General features: G+C 47.2%; 1 protein-coding gene and 1 pseudogene across 2 annotated transcripts; both read left to right on the top strand.

Moving 5' to 3' along the window:
• Nucleotides 1-412: 412 nt before the first annotated feature.
• Nucleotides 413-19,231, top strand: RILPL2 (Rab interacting lysosomal protein like 2). Of its 2 annotated transcripts, XM_032431535.1 has the most exons (5): nt 413-839; nt 6,022-6,099; nt 8,205-8,356; nt 14,511-14,624; nt 18,496-19,231. In XM_032431535.1, the coding sequence occupies exons 1-5, from the start codon at nt 510-512 to the stop codon at nt 18,524-18,526; spliced, it is 705 nt and encodes a 234-aa protein (XP_032287426.1). In that variant the 5' UTR covers nt 413-509; the 3' UTR covers nt 18,527-19,231. The 2 variants fall into 2 exon arrangements, with proteins under 2 accessions (XP_032287426.1, XP_032287427.1); XM_032431536.1 differs by lacking the exon at nt 6,022-6,099 and having other exon boundaries at nt 18,496-19,229.
• LOC116649099 lies at nt 11,554-11,711 on the top strand (annotated as a pseudogene).
• Nucleotides 19,232-19,709: the final 478 nt, after the last annotated feature.

The following is a 19,709-nucleotide window of genomic DNA, read 5'->3' as shown; positions in this document are numbered from 1 at the left end:
ATAGAAAGGAAAAAGTTGTGTGCTTTTTACCCTCTTTCCCAGACTGGCGGTGGAAACTCCACCCCCCGTCTCCATGGAAACCCGGCAGCGGTGGCGGCTGTCACCAAGGGCGGGGCTCCGGAGGCCGCCCCTCCCCCACCCGGTTTGCAATACTCCCAGCCGGGGGCCATCGCGGTCACCCCTTAACCTCTCCGTTCCTCTTCTCGGCTGTCCTCCCTTTCTGTTGTCTTCTCGTGCCCCAAACCACATCCTGGGGGCCTACCTCCTGCACGGTCCTCAGCGGGGCCGGTGCACCCCGCGTCCGGGCCTGGAAGCCCCGGAGCGCAGCTTTCTGCCCCGGGCCCACCCCTCGGCTGCGCTGATTGGCCGCTCCTGGGCCATCCCCCCCCCCCCCCCGCCCCGTGCAGGCAGGGTCTCTACCCCGCGGAAAGTTTTCTGCGCCAGGAGGAAGTTGGAAGTTTGGGGAGCCTGAGAAAGCTGCTCCTGCGGCTGCGGGGGTCTGGGTGGCAATGGAGGAGCCCCCTTTGCGAGAGGAGGAGGAAGAAGAGGAGGAGGAAGGGGACGAGGCTGGGCCCGAGGGGGCTTTGAGCAAGAGCCCCTTCCAGCTGACGGCCGAGGACGTGTATGACATCTCCTACGTGATGGGGCGCGAGCTGATGGCCCTGGGCAGCGATCCCCGGGTGACACAGCTGCAGTTCAAGATCGTCCGCGTCCTGGAGATGCTGGAGACGCTGGTGAATGAGGGCAACCTGACGGTGGAGGAGCTGAGGATGGAAAGGGACAACCTGAGGAAGGAGGTGGAGGGGCTGCGGACAGAGGGCTCTGCGGCCGGCGGGCAGGTGAGTGCCGGATTCCGGGCCCTGCGGGGGCATCCTGGGCTGCGTGGGAGAGGAGCTCCCAGTGGCCCGGAGGCCGCTCTCCCAGGAATATCCAAGCCCCTGAAAACGACCACAGCGCCCACCCAGTCCTCAGATGAGAAGCATCCTCATAGTTACATTTATCGAGCGCTTACTAGGTGCACTTACCTGGGCTGCGTTAGTTCTGAATCAGGGGCTTTGAGCCTTTTTGACTTGACCTAGCTCAGTGGCTCTCAAGCTTTAGCCTGCAGCGAAACCACCCGGAGTGTTCGTTAAAGCCCAGATTGCAGGGCCCTGGCCCCAGAGTTTCTGATTCAGCAGGTCTGGGGTGGGACCTGAGAACCTGCATTTGTGACAAGTGCCATTGCATTCTGAGAATCTTGACCTAGAATAAGAAGTAAATTTTAAGTGAGAGAAATCAGTGCTGTGATCACCAAAAGACGCCTATAAGAATATTCAGAGCACCTTTATTCAGAATTGTGCCAAACTGGAACAAGTGCAACAGAATGGATATTAAAACTATGGTATAGTCACACAGTGGAATACTACACGGTAGTGAAAAAGAGCAGGGTGCTGGAATACTACACGGTAGTGAAAAAGAGCAGAGTGCTGGAATACTACACGGTAGTGAAAAAGAGCAGAGTGCTGGAATACTACACGGTAGTGAAAAAGAGCAGAGTGCTGATACACACAAGTGTGTGCGTGACTCTCACAGACGTTACGCTAAGGGACAGGAGCCAGGCACAAAAGAGAGCCTACTATATATATTTATGGGAAATTCAACAACAGGCAAAATAATCTGTATTTATAGAAGACTGATGGTAGCTCCAGTTGGTGGGGGGGGGAGAGTTCATAGGGAGCGCATCTGGGTGTGATTACATAGGTGTGTACCTATGTTAAAAATCATCAAGGGGTGTTCTGGGTGGCTCAGTCCATTAAAGGTCAGATTCTTGTTTTGGCTCAGGTCATGATCTGAGGGTGTGGGATCCACCCCTGGTCCAGCTCTGCACTCAGTGGGGAGTTCGCTGGAAATTCTCTCTCTTTCCCTCTCCCTCTTCCTCTGCTCCTCCCGCTGCTCATGCGTGCACTCTCTCTCTCTCTCTAAAGTAAATAAATAAAATCTTTTTTAAAAAAGTCATCAAGCGGGGCGCCTGGGTGGTTCAGTCGTTAGGTGTCTGCCTTCGGCTTAGGTCATGATCCCAGGGTCCTGGTATCGAGCCCCATGTTGGACTCCTTGCTCAGTGGGGAGGTTGCTTCTCCCTCTGTCTGCCGATCCCCCTGCTTGTGCTCTCCCTCTCTCTCTCTCTGACAAATAAATTAATTAAGATAAAAAAAGCTTGAGGAAGTAAAGAGATATTTAAAAAAAATCATCAAGCTATAAACTCAAGATTAGGCATGTATGTTATACCTCCATTTTACAAAATTACCCATTATATCGCTTTCCAATATTGATGAAACAAAAGTTTTAAGAAACAATTTATTTTAACTCACCCTTATTAAATATGATGCACAATCATACTTGCATATTCTTTTTTTTTTTTTTTTAAGATTTTATTTGTTTGGGGCGCCTGGGTGGCTCAGGCGTTAAGCGTCTGCCTTCGGCTCAGGTCATGATCCCAGAGTCCTGGGATCGAGCCCCGCATCAGGCTCCCTGCTCAGCGGGAAGCCTGCTTCTCCCACTCCCCCTGCTTGTGTTCCCTCTCTCGCTGTGTCTCTCTCTGTCAAATAAATAAATAAAATCTTTAAAAAATAAATATATTTTATTTGTTTGTCAGAGAGAGAGCATGAGCACACAAGCAGGGGGAGCGGCCAGCAGAGGGAAAAGCAGGCTCCCCACTGAGCAAGGAGTCCAGCGTGGGACTTGATCCCAGGAGTCCGGGATCATGACCTGAGCCAAAGGCAGACGCTTAACCAACTGAGCCACTCAGGAATCACTTTACTTGCCTATTCTATTTTTATGAGTTTTTAAATTCTTGTTGCAATTGATTAGATCAATATGAATTACTAATGGGTCTCCAGCCACACTTAAAAAAAAAAAAAAAGCTGCTCTAAGTGGACTATCTCATTTATTCCTCTTACTATCAGTATATCCATTTTACAGAAATGAGGCATAGAACAGTTAAGTAATTTGCCAAAGGACTTACTGCAAGTAAGAGGTGAAGGCAGGATTTGAACTCAGAGATGCCAGTCTTCACCACCTCACACGAAATACACATATTCGACCTTATTTGTTGGAATGACATTTGATGAGTGATTGCATCGTGCTGGACCCTGGGGCCGCAGAGGTAAATTAGACGGGGACCCTGCCCTCACAGAGCTCCTGTCTAGTGGGAGAAGTAAGACACCCCCACCGGGGTGCCTGGGTGGCTCAGTCGTTAAGCGTCTGCCTTCAGCTCAGGTCATGATCCCGGGGTCCTGGGATCGAGCCCCGCGTCGGGCTCCCTGCTCGGCGGGAAGCCTGCTTCTCCCTCTCCCACTCCCCCTGCTTGTGTTCCTGCTCTCGCTATCTCTCTCTCTGTCAAATAAATAAATAAAATCTTTAAAAAAAAAAAAAAGACACCCCCACCTCCAGAACTGCAGTACAAGATCACAAACTGAGAAGCGTGCCAAGAAAGGACAGGAGGAACAGGGTCGCTGACATTTGCAGGGAAATAAGAGCAAAGGTTTCTGGTCACTTCCCTGGTACACTTATTTCAGCTACTTGTTCTTCCCAGTGACAACTGTACTTGTAGATACATTTCTACTTTAGTGTCCATCATACGAGATAGTTGAGTATCATGATCATAGTCTGGCTTTTGAGACTCAAGAGACGTTAAGTGACTTGCTCAGAGTGGCTCAGCTCACGTTCTGAGCTCATCCCTGCCACCTCCAACCCCAGGAACAAGGATATGGAGGGAGCCCCACCATAGACCGTGTACAGCGTGCTCTGCACGGGGCCCGGGTGATTTCCTGTGTGGGGCACAGCGGACGAGCTTTATCAACCAGCAGATGAGATGGCATTTTCCTCCCAAACCGCAGTCTTAAGAACAGGGGTGGGGAAAAGGGCAGAGAGAATGAATTAGTTTAGCATCACTAGGCAGTTCATAAAAATACACCTTATTACTTTTTTCGGGTTTTTTTATTTTTTTAAGTATTTTTAATTGCGGTAAATTACATGTAAAATTTACCACCCTAACCATTTTTAAGTGCACACTTAAGTGTCATTAAGTACATTCACATTGTTGTGCAACCATCACCCACCAGTCCTGCCTGAATTCTTTTCATCTTGCAAAACTGAAACTCTGTCCACAGTAAACACTAGCTCCCTACTCCCCCTCCCCCTGTCTACTTTCTATCTCTATGAACTTGCCTATTCCACTATTCTACTTATATTCATATAAGTAGACTTGTATAGTATTTGTCCTTCTGTCACTGGCTTATTTCACTTAACATAATGTCTTCAGGGTCCATCCGTGGTGTGGCTTGTATCAGAATTTCCTTCCTTTTAAAGGCTGAATAATGGGCGCCTTGGTGACTCAGTCGTTAGCAGTGGGAGTGGGAGAGGGAGAAGCAGGCTTCCCGCTGAGCAGGGAGCCCAATGCAGGGCTCTATCCCAGGACCCTGGGATCATGACCAGAGCCGGAGGCAGACAACAAGGCGCCCCTCTTTTTAAAACAATTTAAGTTCCAAATTCAAAAGGTGCAAAACCGTTTGGCCTGAAAAATCTACCTCCCCACTTCTCTCTACCCCCAGCCACCCACTTCCCCTCCCTGGAAAAAATTTAAGTGATCAGTTTCTTGTGTATCCTTCCAGAGGTACTTTATGGAAACAGAAGCAGATATGAAAATATTTTTCCTTTTTTTTACACAAATGGTATTATAACATATACCCAGTTCTGCCTTTTGTGTATTTTCACTTAACATAGCATGAAAGGTGAATTAAATCAGGATATAAAGAGCTTCATCATCTTTTAATGAGGAAAACTTCCATTGTATGGTATTATCAATTGTTCAGCTGAGGGTTCTTTTTTTTTTTTTTTTTAAGACTTTATTTATTTATTTGACAGAGAGAGAGAGAGAGCACAAGCAGGGGGAGGGCAGCAAGCAGGGGGAGCAGCAGGGAGAGGGAGAGCAGGCTCCCCGCTGAGCAGAGAACCCGATGTGGGGCTCGATCCCAGGACTCTGGGATCATGACCCAAGCCAAAGGCAGACGCTTAACCAACTGAGCCACCCAGGAGCCCCAGCTGAGGGTTCTTAACTTGAAGTTCTTGGACGCCCAAGGGGATCGTTGATTCTAATCCAAGAGGCCCATGTCCTTGCATGGGAAAAAATTATATTTTCATTAACTTCCAACTGAAATGTGTCACTTTCTTCAATTGTGAATGTAGACAACAAACCACAGTAATATTAGCAATTCCTGTGGCAATCACCGATGGAAATCACAGATATCTTCCTGTCCCATTACAGTGTAGTTCACATCTCAAAGTTTTGTTTTTGTTGAGTATTTCACTGGCCCTGCATCTAGCTCACTTTATTTAATAAAGAAGCAGGTATATTAATCATAAATTTGTTTTTAGAGGATTTTGATGAGTGTATGTCACCTTAATTGGTCTCCTTATAATTTTGTGCCTTTCATTTTATACATTTTAACACATTGTTTGGAGGAGGGCCACGTGGGCCTTCCCAGGCTGCCAAAACGGTCCGTGGCACAAAAACGGTTAAGATTCTCTGCTTTAACCAGTCTCCTATCAAAAGACGTTTATGTTCCAATCATTTGCTCTTAGCACGTGCAACACTGAAAAATCCTAACAAATGTCATTTGGTTCCTGAGGGAGAGTGTCTTGAGGAAACGGACGCACTGGATCGGAGGCAAGGAGCATCTGAAATTCGGATAATATGTAATGTTAAATTACGCTTCCCAGAGGCCAAGGAGACCCAGTCCTCCGGCAGTGAGCACAGGTGCTGCTTCCCCACAGCCCTTACAGCCCAGGGGGTGTTCAAACACCCTGATTCCTGTCAGTGCGACGGGAGGAACGTGCTCACTATTCCTGTTATCTCTTCCTCCCGTGCCTTGTTCTCTCCGTCACCTGCAGAACATTGCGGCCTGGTTGTGCCTTAGTTTTTATTTAACTGGGCATCTATTCGTGGACATGTACGTTGTTTTCAAACAGTTGCTTAAATTTTAGTTTGAAAACATTTCAAGCCTATGGAAGAGCTGCCAGAAGAGCACCATGGATACCCGTATACCGTTCACCGGGATTCAGGTATTGTTTTCAGTTGTGTGTGCGTGTGGTGTGTAGTATGTCTTAGAAGATACACACCGAAGTATTTATATACACACACAAAACACATATACGTGTATGTGTATATGCATATACAAAAGTAATATGCATTACGTATTCACTACTAGTTTTCCTCAACTATTTGAGCAGACATTACGTTAGTTGCAGGATTAGTAGAAGACTAGGCTCCTTTACCCTAAATACTTCAGTGAGTATCTCACAAGACCTACTCTTGCATAATAGCAAGTAAATGATCGAATTCAGAGGGAAAAAGTGACAATACAAAGACCTGATATACTACCCCTATTCAAAATTCAGAATAATGTCCTTTACAGCATGTTTTTTCCGGTGCAGGACCCAATCCGGGGTTACACAGTACCTTTGGTTGACATATCTCTTCAGTCACCTTTAATCTGGAACAGCTCCTCAGCTTTTCCTTGTCTTTCACGACCTTGACATTTTTGAAGATTATGTATCAGTTGGTTTGTAGAATGTCCTTCAATTTGGGTTGGTTCTGAGGTATCATGGGTGAGTTCAAGTGATACGTGTTTAGCACAAATACTGCTGGAGGGATGCCGTGCCATAGTGCACCGTATCGGGAGGCACTGGACTCAGTTTGTCATTACTGGTGACGTCAACTTGTATCACTTGCGTAATATGGTGTCTGCAAGATTTCTGCACTGTAAAGGGGACTTTATTCCCCTTTGTAATTCATAAGTACTTGTGGGAAAATACTTTAAAACTGGGGAAAATATTCTGTTCCCCAACAAGCTTTCACCCAAAAGTTTTAGATCCATTCATTAGGCTCCCCTGAATTGATTATCACAAAGTTGGTTAGAAAAGGATGATTTTTTTTTTCTGTTAAAGATTTTTTTTAAAAGATTTTATTTATTTATTTATTTATTTATTTGAAAGACAGAGAGAGTGAGTGAGAGAGCATGAGCAGGGGGAAGGGGAGAAGCAGACTCCCTTGCTGAGCAGGGAGCCTGATGCGGGGCTCCAATCCAGGACCCTGGTATCCTGACCTGAGCCTAAGGCACTCAGCTTAACCATCTGAGCCACCCAGGTGCCCCACTGGTAAAGATTTTATTTTTGGGGCGTCTGGGTGGCTCAGTCGTTATGCATCTGCCTTTGGCTCAGGTCATGATCCCAGGGTTCTGGGATCAAGCCCCGCATCGGGCTCCTGGTTCCGTGGGGAGCCTGCTTCTCCCTATCCCACTCCCCTTGCTTGTGTTCCCTCTCTAGCTGTGTTTCTGTCAAATAAGTAAATAAAACCTTAGAGAAAAAAAAAGATTTTATTTTTAAGTAATCTCTACACCCAACATGGGGCTTGAACTCACAACCCCAAGATCAAGAATCTCATGCTCAACCGACTGAGCCAGCCAGGGGCCCCAAAAGGATGAGTGTTCCACTCTGTCATCTTGTACACTCATTAATTGGCCTTCTGCTCCTCTTCCTTCCCTGTTTCAGTCAGAGTTCTCCAGAGAAACAGAACCAATAGGGGATATAGCTATTGCTATAAAGGGGATAGTTACTTGAGGCATTGGCTTATGCAGTTATGGAGGCTGAGAAGTCTTACAGTCTTCAGTTTGCAAGCTGGAGAACCAGGAGGTCCTGTGAACTCAGGGGAGGTGGGCTGATGGTGTAAGTCCTGGTCTGGAACCAAAAGCCCAAGAACCAGGAGTGTCAATGTCTGAGGGCAGGAGAAGGAGGATGTCCCACATCAACAGACAGAGCTCAGAATTTACCCTCGTTCCACCTTTTGTTCTGTTCAGGCCCTCAGTGGATTGGATGATGCCCGCCCACCCATCAGGGAAGGCCATCTGCTTTACTCAGTGCATCAGTCCAAATGCTAATGTCTTCCAGAAACACCTTCACAGACACACTCCGAAATAACGTTTAACCAGCTATCTGGGCAATCCTTAGCCCAGTCAAGTAGACACATAAAATTAACCATCACAACCCCGTTAATGAACTAATTTAAATATTTAAATTTTAAGTGTGAACAAACAAGATTTGCCTTTTTGGGGTGGACAGTCCATCCTCATGAGGGAAACCGTATAAGCGACCAACGTCTTTTCTCGCAGGTGAACCTGGGACCGGACAAAATGGTGGTTGACCTGACAGACCCCAACCGACCACGCTTCACCCTCCAAGAGCTGCGGGACGTGCTCCAGGAACGCAACAAGCTCAAGTCCCAGCTGCTCATGGTGCAGGAAGAGCTGCAGTGTTATAAGAGGTGGGGCTCCCCTGCCCTGGGTGCCCCCGCACTGCAGAGCCATACCCCGCCCGCAATTCCTTGACACGCTCTGTATTTGTTCTTATTTTCGCTCAGCCAGTTTATTGGGGACCTACTCGATGCCAGGCACTATTCCTGGCACCGGGCTATAGCAGTGAACAAACCAGAGAAAGTCCATGCTAGTCTAGGGGGGAAGACAGGCAATTGACAAGGAAGTCTGAGATGAACATGCAGGATAATGGTGGTAAGTGCTCTAAAGAATGTAAACCAAGGTGACGGGGGCGCCTGGGTGGTGCAGTTGGTTGGGCGTCCGGCTCCTGATTTTGGCTCGAGTCATCATCTCGGGGTTGTGGAAGCGAGTTCTGCGTCGGGCTCCTCGCTGGGTGTAGAGCCTGCTTGAGATTCTCTCGCTCTCCCTCTGCCCCTCCACCCTCCTCTTTCTCTCTCTCCCTCTCTAAACAAAACAAAAAAACCAAGGTGACATATGACAGCAAAGTGCTGGGGGCTTGGGGAGGGGCCTGTTTTACATGGGCTGGTCAGTGAAGACCCTCCTGAGGTGAATGACAAGAAGCAGCCAACCATGTAAAGATTGGTAGGGCAAAAGTAGAGCGAGGGCACTAAGACCCTGAGGTGGGAACCACCGTGGCCAATTTAAGAGACCCAACATGGTAGAAGTTGGAACACAGGTAGAGGATGAGAGGTATGCCTTGTGAGCCCCAGAAAGGGGCTCTAATTTTATTGTAAGTGTAGTGAGAAGTCATTGGAAAGTTTTAATCAAGGAAATGACAAGATCTGATTTACTGTTTTGTTTGTTTTTATTTTTTATTTATTTTTTTAAGGAGGCTCCATGCCCAATGTGGGGCTTGAACTCACGACCCTGAGATCACAAGTCGGAAGCTCTACCCACTGAGCCACCCAGGCGCCCCTGATTTAGTGTTTTATTTATTTATTTATTTATTTATTTATTTTTTAAAGATTTTATTTATTTATTTGACAGAGAGAGAGATAGCGAGAGCAGGAACACAAGCAGGGGGAGTGGGAGAGGGAGAAGCAGGCTTCCCGCCGAGCAGGGAGCCCGATGTGGGACTCGATCCCAGGACCCTGGGATCATGACCTGAGCCGAAGGCAGACGCTTAACGACTGAGCCACCCAGGCGCCCTGATTTAGTGTTTTAAAAGATCAAATGTGGGGCACCTGAGTGGCTTAGTCGTTAAGCATCTGCCTTCAGCTCAGGTCATGATCCCAGGGTCCTGGGATCGAGCCCCGCATCGGGCTCCCTGCTCCGCGGGAAGCCTGCTTCTCCCTCTCCCACTCCCCCTGCTTGTGTTCCCTCTCTCGCTGTGTCTCTCTTTGTCAAATAAATAAATAAAATCTTAAAAAAATAAATAAATAAAAGATCAAACGTGAAGGGCACCCGGCTGGTCTTGATCTCGGGGTCATGAGTTCAAGCCCCACATTGGGTGTGGAGCCTACTTTAAAAAACTCGGGCGCCTTGGTGGAGCAGTTGTTTAGGCATACGACTCTTGGGTTCGGCTCAGGTCTTATCTCAGGTCCCGGAATTGAGCCCAGTGTGGGGCTCCGCGCTCAGCAGGGAGTCGGCTTCAGGATTTTCTGTCTCTCCCTCTCCTGCCCCTTCCCCTGCTCACTCGGCATGCGCACGCACACTCTCTCTCTCTCTCTCACACAAATAAATAAATAAATCTTTAAAATAAATTATCAGTGTGGTAACCTGATAACTGAACCAGTTGGTTCTTTGGAAATACACACTGAAGTATTTAGGAATATAAGGGGGTAAGATGTCTCCAGCTTACTCTCAGGTGGTTCAGAAAGAAGATAGATGCATGGATGGATGGGTAGGTGGGTGGGTGGATGGATGGATAGATGGATAGGCAGATAGGGGGGTAGAGAGATACACAGAGAAACAATTGGGAGGGGGATCTGGGTAAAGAGTATATGGGAATTCTTCATACTAATCTTACAACTTTTCTGTAGATTTGAAATTATATAAAAGTTAAAAGCTTAAAAAGATCACAAGAGGGCACCTGGCTGGCTCAGATGGTTAAGTGTCTGCCTTCGGCTCAGGTCATGATCCTAGGATCTTGGGATCGAGTCCTGCATCGAGGTCCCTGCTCAGTGGGGGAGCCTGCTTCTCCCTCTGCCTCTACTGCTCCCCCTGCTTATGCTCTCTCACTCTCTCTGTCAAATAAATAAAATTAAATTAAAATTAAAAAACTATTATTATTATTAAAAAAAAAACCACAAAAGGGGCACCTGTCTTGCTTAGTTGGTGGAGTGTGTGACTCTTGGTCTCGGGGTCATGAGTTTGAGCCCCATATTGGGTGTAGAGATTACTTAAAAATAAAATCCTAAAAAAAAATCACAGTAACACGTGTAGAGAAAAGATTGTAGGGCAATCAAGAGACGAAATAAGAAGCTGTTGACCTATCAGGTTTGGACTTTGCTGTATTCATCTGCACCCTGTTTCCCAAAATGTTTTCTTTCGTGTAAGTGCTTCTTGAAAAGGGGGCTCTAAAAAAAAGAAAGAAAGAAAAAGAAAAGGGGGCTCTGTGGCCAAATCATTCTGGGAAACCGTTGAGTTAAACAAAGCAGATTCCCTTAGAGACAGAAGAAGGAAAGCCCAAGAGAATAAAAACTCAGCGCCAGCTAATATTTATCAACGCATACTGCATGCCAGGCACTCTGCTAAATGTATTCCAAGCATCGTTTCAGTTAGTGCTCACAGCAAGGTGAGCTAAGGTAATGTTATCTCCAAGGTGTTCTAAGGTTCATGAAAGTCAGGTACCTGCTTGAAGTCCCATAGCTGGTGGGGACAATGGTGAGACATGACCTCAGACAGCCTGATATCAGAGCCTGTGCTTTTAGTAATCATGCCACATTTGGACTCTGAAAGTTTAGAAGTAAGAAATACGCTGGCTCAGGGGCGCCTGGGTGGCTCAGTCGTTAAGCATCTGCCTTCGGCTCAGGTCATGATCTCAGGGTCCCGGGATCGAGCCCCGCATCAGGCTCCCTGCTCAGCGGGGAGTCTGCTTTTCCCTCTCCCCCTGCCCCTCTACCCTGACTTGTGCTCTTTCTCTGTCTCTGTCTCTCAAATAAATAAATAAAATCTTTTTAAAAAAACAAATTCATTCAATGTAGAATTCCTAAGGGAGCAGCACTACAGTAAAAGTGTTGTAGCAAGCTTTGCACAGCGGCAGTATCGTAGCCAATGAGGTTTATCCGAGGCGCAATTATTGCTAATTAAAAATGTTCTAGCAAGCCAAATCTAAAAGGGCTGAGTTCTGCCAACAAGAATTTAATTGTCTTCCTTCTGCTGAGGTTGGAACCATGTTAATGGAAAGACCTGTCTTCCTCTCATTTAGTAAGTACTTCAGACACAGGTAGTTGAAAACAGGAACCGCTGAACTGCTGGGGCTTGAGCAGCTTGTTAGCGAATAGAGTGACACACTTTAGTTCCAGTTTTGAATTCCAGAGAGCATCAGCCGTGTACTTCCCCTCGGGTAGAGGCCAGCTGATGGCAGGATTCTGTTTACTCACTTGGGTCCTGTATTCTAGAGAAACCAGCATGTCAGCTGAGGTATTCTCCTAGCAAGTGCATCAGTTTCGAGGTCCAAGGTCATACTAATGATTGTTTCTCATTGAGGCAGATGTGGTAGGCTGCTTCCAAAGATGGCCACGATTTTTCCCATCCTGCGTGCCTTCTGCAGTGAGCCTTTTCCACCCCTCAAGAGGCAGAGTCTATTTTTTCCCTGCCCTTGAGTCTGGGCAGCCCAGCGACTTGCTTTGGCCAATGGAATGTGGTGGAGGCAATGCTGTTTGGCTTCTGAGGCTAGGGGAGGCCTGTTGCAGCTTCCATTTTGGTCCTCGTGGAATTTCTTGTCCTCGTGGAGTGCTTGAGACCACAGTCCTGTGAGGAAGCTCGAGGTAGTACCAGGGAGAAGTCACACAAAGAACAGAGGTGCCCCAGCTGATGGCCCCAGCTGTGCCCAGCCCCCAGACGACCCACCAAGCCAACCGTAAGAAATGGAGCCATCACGAGAAATCATAAATCTTCATTGTTTTAAATCACTATGGTTCAGGGTGTTATGTAACAATAGATAATGGAAAAGGGGGGTTATTAATAATAAATTAATAATGTATTAATATTAATACTATAATAGGTAAATAATAATATTGAATAATAAGAGCTCACTCTTTGCAAAGGAGAGAGAAGGATGAATCCTGCTCTCTGACACTCATACCTCAAGAGGTGTCTCAGTCTGCCGGGCTGCCAAAACAAAATACATAACTGGGTGGTTCAAACAATAGACATTTTTTTCTCACAATTCTGGAGGCTAAAGTCCAAGATCAGGGTGCCAGCATGGTTAGTTCTGACTCTTCGTGGCTTCTTGCACACGGCAGAGAGGAAGCCCTCAGACGTCTCCTCTTACAAGGGTTCTAATCCAACCATGGGGACCCCACCCTCTTGACCTCATCTAAACTTAATTGTTTCCCAAAGGCCCCATCTCTAAATACCATTACACTGGGGCTTAGGGCTTCAACATATGAATTCTGGGGGACACGATCCAATCTGTAGGAAAGGGGAAACACCACAGGTATAAATTAACCAGCAGGTGCCACGGCAAAATACCCAAGTGGAGATAACAATTTCATACATTGAAACAATGCATTGTGGTCAGGCTTCTATTGGTGGCAAGTGACAGAAATCCAATTCAGACTAGCTTAAGTACAAAAGGGAATTTATTAACCCACATAGCTAGGAAGGATCTTGGGACTGCTTTCAGAAATAAAGAACAAACTGCAGTTGAGGCGTCAGGGTTGGAGGGGCCCAAGACTTGGTGCCTCTTTCTTTCCTCCTTGTTTCTCTTTGTTGGCCTCATTGTTTTCTGTTGTAGACACCCTTTCTAGGAATCTTAGGAAATGTGGATGCTGGCAGTCCCAGCTGGACAAATGAGAGAGAACAGCTTTCTTCCAGCTTCTGTACATCAAGTCCAGGGAAATATTCTGGTCCTCTTTAAGTCAACTGACCTCAGTATCTTATCAATCAATATCAATTCAACTTAATTTAATTATTTGTTTATTTTTTTAAAGATTTTATTTATTTAATTTTAAAGATTCTATTTATTTATTTATTTGACAGAGAGAGACAGCGAGAGAGGGAACACAAGCAGGGGGAGTGGGAGAGGGAGAAGCAGGTTTCCCGCCGAGCAGAGAGCCCAATGCGGGGCTGGATCCCAGGACCCCGGGATCATAACCTGAGCCGAAGGCAGACGCTTAAAGACTGAGCCACCCAGGCGCCCCAGATTTTATTTATTTATTTGAGAGAGAGAGAGAGCTAGAGAGAGAGCACAAGGCGGGGGAGGGGCAGAAGGAGAAGCAGACTCCCTGCTGAGCAGGGAGCCCAACGTCGGGCTAGATCCCAGGACCCTGGGATCATGACCTGAGCCGAAGGCAGATGCTTAACCGACTGAACCACCCAGGCGCCCCAATTTATTTGTTTATTGACTGCTTCTTTCCCCAATGGAAAAACATAAATTGCATGATAGGAGATAATTTTGTTTTGTTCACCGCTGTAGTGTCAGGTGCTATGTATTACCTCACTTACTCAATCCTGGGGGGCAGTTACTCTTATTGTCCTCATTTTTAAAAAAATATTTTATTTATTTATTTATTTGTCAGAGAGTGAGAGAGAGCACAAGCAGGGGGAGCGGCAGGCAGAGGGAGAAGCAGGCTCCCCACTGAGCAAGGAGCCCAATGTGGGACTCAATCCCAGGACCCTGAGCTGAAGGCAGACACTTAACCCACTGAGCCACCCAGGCGTCCCTCTTATTATTCTCATTTTATTGATTAGAAAATCAAGGCTTAAGTTAGAGTATTGATATGTGGTCATATTCCTAGAAAGTGGAGAAACTTGAAGTATTAGCCAATGCAGTTAGACAAGAGAAAGAAAGAAGAGGCATCAACATTGGAAAGGTGGGGGGAAGAGTCTCCTTATTAGAAGCAGAATCTCTCTGACTCTGCTTTCAATGATACTATTACTAATATAATAATAATTATTAAGACCCTTCACTTTCAGAGCTGCTCAGACAGAAGGTCTGCAATAAAACAACCCTTTTATTTGTCCCCTTTTCCCCAGTGGTCTGATTCCACCAAGAGAAGGCCCAGGAGGAAGAAGAGAAAAAGACACCCTTGTTGCCAAGACCAGCAAGACCGGCAGTAACAAGGAGGAGAAGACAATCATAAGGAAGCTGTAAGTTACTTGCTGCCCGTTGCTACTAAATCGTTGCTGAAGGAAGGCGAGGAGGCCCGAGGAGGCTGGCCAGCTACCCAGGGTGGGGACGTGTCCTGGTTCGTGGTGCTACAGCGGATAGGAAAATTCAGGGCTGGACTGTTAGGAGATCTGTTAGGCAGTAGTCTAAGCACTTGACTCTTCACAGTGACCCTGTGAGGTCGGAGCTGCCATCATCTTCATTCTACAGGTGGGGAAATAGATACTGAGAGGCAAAGTAATTTGCCTGAGGTCACCCAGATAGTAAATCGTAAAGTCAAGACTTGAACCTAGAAGTCCAGATTCTACACTATTGCCTCCCTATGATAGAATAATACTACAACAACAAGAAAACCAACAATAATTATTAGAGTTTAAGGGGGATTCATGGGGTGCCTGGCTGGCTCAGCTGGAGGAGCACGTGACTCTTGATCTCGGGGTCATGAGTTAGAGCCCCACATTGGGTGTGGAGATGACTTAATAAAAGGACAGGGGTGGCTGATTCATTACCTCTCTTACCTCTAACTTTCTTTTTTTTTTTTTTTTAAGATTTTATTTATTTATTTGAGAGAGAGAGAAAGAGTACAAGCAGGGGGAAGGGCAGAGGGAGAGGGGAGGCTGAGAGGGTAGCCCAACGCGGGGCTTGATCCCCGGACCCCGGGATCATGACCCGAGCCGAAGGCAGATGCTTAACTGACCGAGGGACTGAGCCTCTCTTACTTCCAAATTTAGAGGACCCTGTGTCTCCCATCGTTGAGCCACATAATATGATTTCCTTTGAATACTCCCCTCGTATTTATGCTCCCTTGTTAATCCCTCATTTCTTCGGGTGCTAAGGCTCAAACCATAGAATGTGGGGTCCTTGTTTAAAATTCAGATTCTCAGAAGTCAAGTCTAGGATGAAGCCCAGAAATCTGGATTTCTAATAAATTCCCCAGGTTAACTCTGATGTGGAGACCCCTTGGACCACACTTTGAAACCCGTTCTCAGCTGACAAGTGTCAATACAATGAGGCGCGCCCTTCCCCCACCCCTCCATGAAGCAAACAGCCCATTTGCCTTGGCTGCCCTGAGAATGTCTGGCCCGGTGACAGTTACCAGCCCCTGACCTCTTGGACAGAACTGAGAAACAGCCTTGGTCAGGGATCTCAAATGCCTGTGGGGGCCAGGCACTTAACGCAGATGAGTGATGGGGGTGTGGGGTGGGGTGGGGGGGACATTGCCAGGGTCCTGGCAAGAAACAAATAGCACACTTAAAAGGAGTGACTGAAAAGATTTAAAGAAGGGACATCTTACAGACATGACAGACATGGGAGCAGGGTTAAGAGAACCAGCAAGGGATAGAGAAGCACTCTAGCATGGCAGCTGGGCTGAGGGAGCAATGAGGGAAAGGGAAGGGGGGTGGTCAGCAGAGGGACACAGCAACTAGTAAGACCAGCCTGGCGGGGAGGGAGCCGGGGCATCAATACACCCCCCTCCCCACCTTCCCAGCTCCTGCTGGGGCCTCCTAGTAACTGAGCCCATCCTGAAGCTAGAGGACAGAGGAAGAAGATTTGCTGTCATCCACAGAGATCAGCCTTCTGGAGCAGAGAAGGGATGAGATGAATCTGAGGGCAGAGAAGGGATGAGATGAATCTGAGGGCAGAGAAGGGATGAGATGAATCTGAGGGCAGAGAAGGGATGAGATGAATCTGAGGGCAGAGAAGGGATGAGATGAATCTGAGGGCCAAGCAGCCCACAGAATATGCACATACATAGTTTAGTTAAGTATTACCAGACTTTCTGGAATGCCCGCATGAAAACCGCTGTGTCAGACAAGACCACCTGAAACCTAAATGATTCATCCCTTCAACACATATTTATTGGGGGCCTACCACGTGCCAGGCATTGTTCTAGGTCCTGGGGATGCAGTGAACAAGACAGAGCCCCTGCCTTCATGGTGCTTCCGTTCCAGCAGGGGAGTCAGAATGAGCAGCTAAGGAAGCGTATTGACAGGACCATTTCAGATATCCATTCAATAGGCTGCTGAGAGAGAAGTTGACGGGGGGCAGCTTCAGATTTGGGGAGTCCTGGAAGCCTTCAATGAGGAGGGGACATTCAAGCTGGGCCCTGAAAGACCATAAAGACGTGAGGGAAGTTTTCTGATGGAGGGAACAGCAGGTATAAAGGCCTGAGGCAGGAGAGAAGCACGGAGAATCCAGTGAGGGCTGAGGTCAGTCAGGGCAGGGGGCAGGGGTTCCCAGCGAGGACCCTGAGTTTCACGGTGAGCACTTTGGGAAGACATTGGAGGGTTTTAAGCTGGAGAGTGACATGTGCATATTTACATGGAAAAGCTCACTCTGGCTGCTTTGTGGAGGAGGTGTGGGGGGGACAGACTCAAAGCCGGGCCTGGGGGAGTGTTTCTTTCCCAAGGAAGGTTCTCCTGAAGTAAGGTAATGAAGGAAAGAGCATCTCCATGCCACACCAGCTGTTGCATCTGAAGGCATTTAACACTTCTGTTGGCTGGGCAGGAGATGTAAACTACTGGTTTCTTTGGGCCTCCTGGAGGAGAGTTCTTTGGCCCCTTAGAGTTTGAGCCTGATAAGGCAAAAAATAAGATGTTTGTTCTGTGCACGAGCCGTACTGAGGTCGTGTGTCTAATGAGCATGAGGCCACAATTTCATGGTCAGACAAGCTCATTATAATGGAATGAGTGAATGGATGAATGAATGAGTGAATGAATGGCTTTCTGAAGAAGTAGGTCATGCTAAGAAGGATTTTGGTCTTTATCCTGAGGGCAGTGGGGAGCCATGGAGTGGTGTGAGCTGAGGAATGACTTAGCTCTGCATAGTGACACGGTCCTTCTGGCTGCCATGTGAGTGGATTGTAGGGGGTGGCGGGAAGGCTGTGGTGCTCATCGTGGTGACTTGGACTGGGGGGTGGTAGTGGAGGAGATGAGGAGTGTTGGGATTAGGAACATATTTGGGGCATGATGACTAAAATATAGCAGATGGGGGGGGAGGAGCTGAGAACAACTCCCGGGTTCCTGGCATGAATAATGAGGCGAGGGATGATGTCACTTCCTGAGACAGGGAGGGGGGCGGGGAAGGGGGCTGGTATGCACAGGTTCAGGGGAGGATGGCTGAGTCCGAATACTAGTCCAGGGCCCGCCCCAGCCATGGCGAGCAGAGCTGCTAACGGTGCTCAGGGGGTTTGTCTTTGACCAGAAGCACTAGCCCATATTCCCCGTCACTGGCTTTCCACCCCACCAGCCAGCTCTGGGTCTTTCTCATAGCTGCAATTAGCACTGAGATTGAACGTTGTGATCCACCCCAGATAGCTTTCTTCCTTTTCAAAACTTTGCATATGAGGGGGAAAAACACTGAACGTTTGGTATTCGTGTCTCAGGGCATATCTAGGTTTTATCCAAGAATTTATATGCCAATCTTTATTCATTGCAAAGATCTGTTTTATAATTGTAAGTAACATGGATGCTTCCTCCACAATAAAACCTCCTGAAATTAAAAAAAAAGTTCAGACACCATTTTTCCGCATAGCACAGTGCTTAAGTGGGCTCTGGGTCCAACTCCTGGTTCTACAACTTACTGTGTGACCTTGGGCCTGTGACTGAACCTTGCAGGACCTCAGTTTGCTAATCTATAAAATAGGGATATTGAGGGTACTTACCTCATCGAGGTGTTATGAGTGTGAAATGAGCTGATAGATGGAAAACCCCTGAACAGTGCTGCCCCCACTGAGCCCTGGGCAAATGTTTGAGTCAGTGGCCTGCAAGAGCCTCTCACAGATTCTGCAGAGTTCTGCCCTCCTTGCTTCGTTCTGTCTATGCCCTCTGACCCTTCTCTCTCTATACCCAGGTTCTCTTTCCGATCAGAGAAGCAGATGTAGATCGAAAGCCACGACTAAGACAGAGATTCTCGGACTCAAGAAGGCAATGCACCAAGACTTCCAAACTCATCTCTCAGGGCCACGCATACTCACTGTACTTGCTCATCTGTTTCCCCGGAAAGCCACCAAGGAGGAAGGAGGTGAGGCTCTCTCGTGATAATTTTTTCCCTGGCTTCAGAACTGGACACCGCTGAAGCCTTGGCCAAGGCTGGGGAAGCAGCACAAAGAAATCAAGAAAGCAGAAGGAAAGCAAAAACGAGGCCCACTTCCTGCTGCACGCCAGCCGTCCAGAGGGACCTCCAGTGTGCAGACGTGCGTTCTGCCTGTCTGGTCTCACGGATGACCTGGGTCTTTACCATGTAGTAGCAGCGAAATTCGTGAGCCCAAAGGGAGAGGGGAGGAGAGAATGCAGGAAAAAATGGTATTGACATTCCAGTGATGATTTCACAGATATTTAGTGAACGTTCGGTTTTGCTAACATGACTTTCTTTACATGATTTTGTATTAAAGTGAAATGACTTTTATACTTTCTCTGAGTGTTTCTGAGTGGTGCCTGGAGTTATATGACCTTGTCTGTGGTACTTTAACCTTTCAGAGTCTTGGTTTCCAAATCTGTAAACTGTATTTATGTACGTGTGCGTATTTATTTGGTGGTGTATATATGGTGCATATACATTTCAGTGACTTTAAGTGATGCACCAGTATTTTGTGTGTTGCTATGAGAGAAAAAAATGCTGCAAATTATTATTATTATTTTTAAAGATTTTATTTATTTATTTGACAGAGAGAGAAAGAGCAAGCACAAGCAGGGGGAGCAGCAGAGGGAAAGGGAGAACCAACATGGGGCTCGATCCCAGGACCCTGTGATCATGACCTGAGCCGGGGGTAGATGCTTAACTGACTGAGCCACCCAGGTGCCCCTTATTATTATTTTTTAAAGATTTATTTATTTATTTGAGAGAGAGAGAGAGCATGAGCAGCAGGAGGGGCAGAGGGAGAGGGAGAGAATCTCAAGCAGACTCCCCACTGAGTGTGGAGCCTGATACAGGGCTCGATCCTACAACCCTGAGATCATGACCTGAGCCAAAACCAAGAGTCAGATGCTTAACCGACTGAGCCACCCAGGTACCCCTATTATTATTTTTTTGACGAAAGTTCCCAACTAACCAAAGCATTTTTTTTT

The sequence above is a fragment of the Phoca vitulina genome, unplaced genomic scaffold (genome assembly GCF_004348235.1).
Source record: "Phoca vitulina isolate PV1807 unplaced genomic scaffold, GSC_HSeal_1.0 scaffold46, whole genome shotgun sequence".
Lineage (NCBI taxonomy): Eukaryota > Metazoa > Chordata > Mammalia > Carnivora > Phocidae > Phoca > Phoca vitulina.
This window is presented reverse-complemented; position numbering and strand designations above follow the sequence as displayed.

What these genes read in the sequence shown, in the direction of transcription:
- RILPL2 (XM_032431535.1), top strand. Translation starts at nt 510, where the DNA reads ATGGAGGAGCCCCCTTTGCGAGAGGAGGAGGAAGAAGAGGAGGAGGAA. An exon ending in TACCGTTCACCGGGATTCAG is followed by an intron (nt 6,100 to 8,204) that starts GTATTGTTTTCA and finishes CTTTTCTCGCAG; the next exon opens with GTGAACCTGGGACCGGACAA. An exon ending in AAGACAATCATAAGGAAGCT is followed by an intron (nt 14,625 to 18,495) that starts GTAAGTTACTTG and finishes CTCTATACCCAG; the next exon opens with GTTCTCTTTCCGATCAGAGA.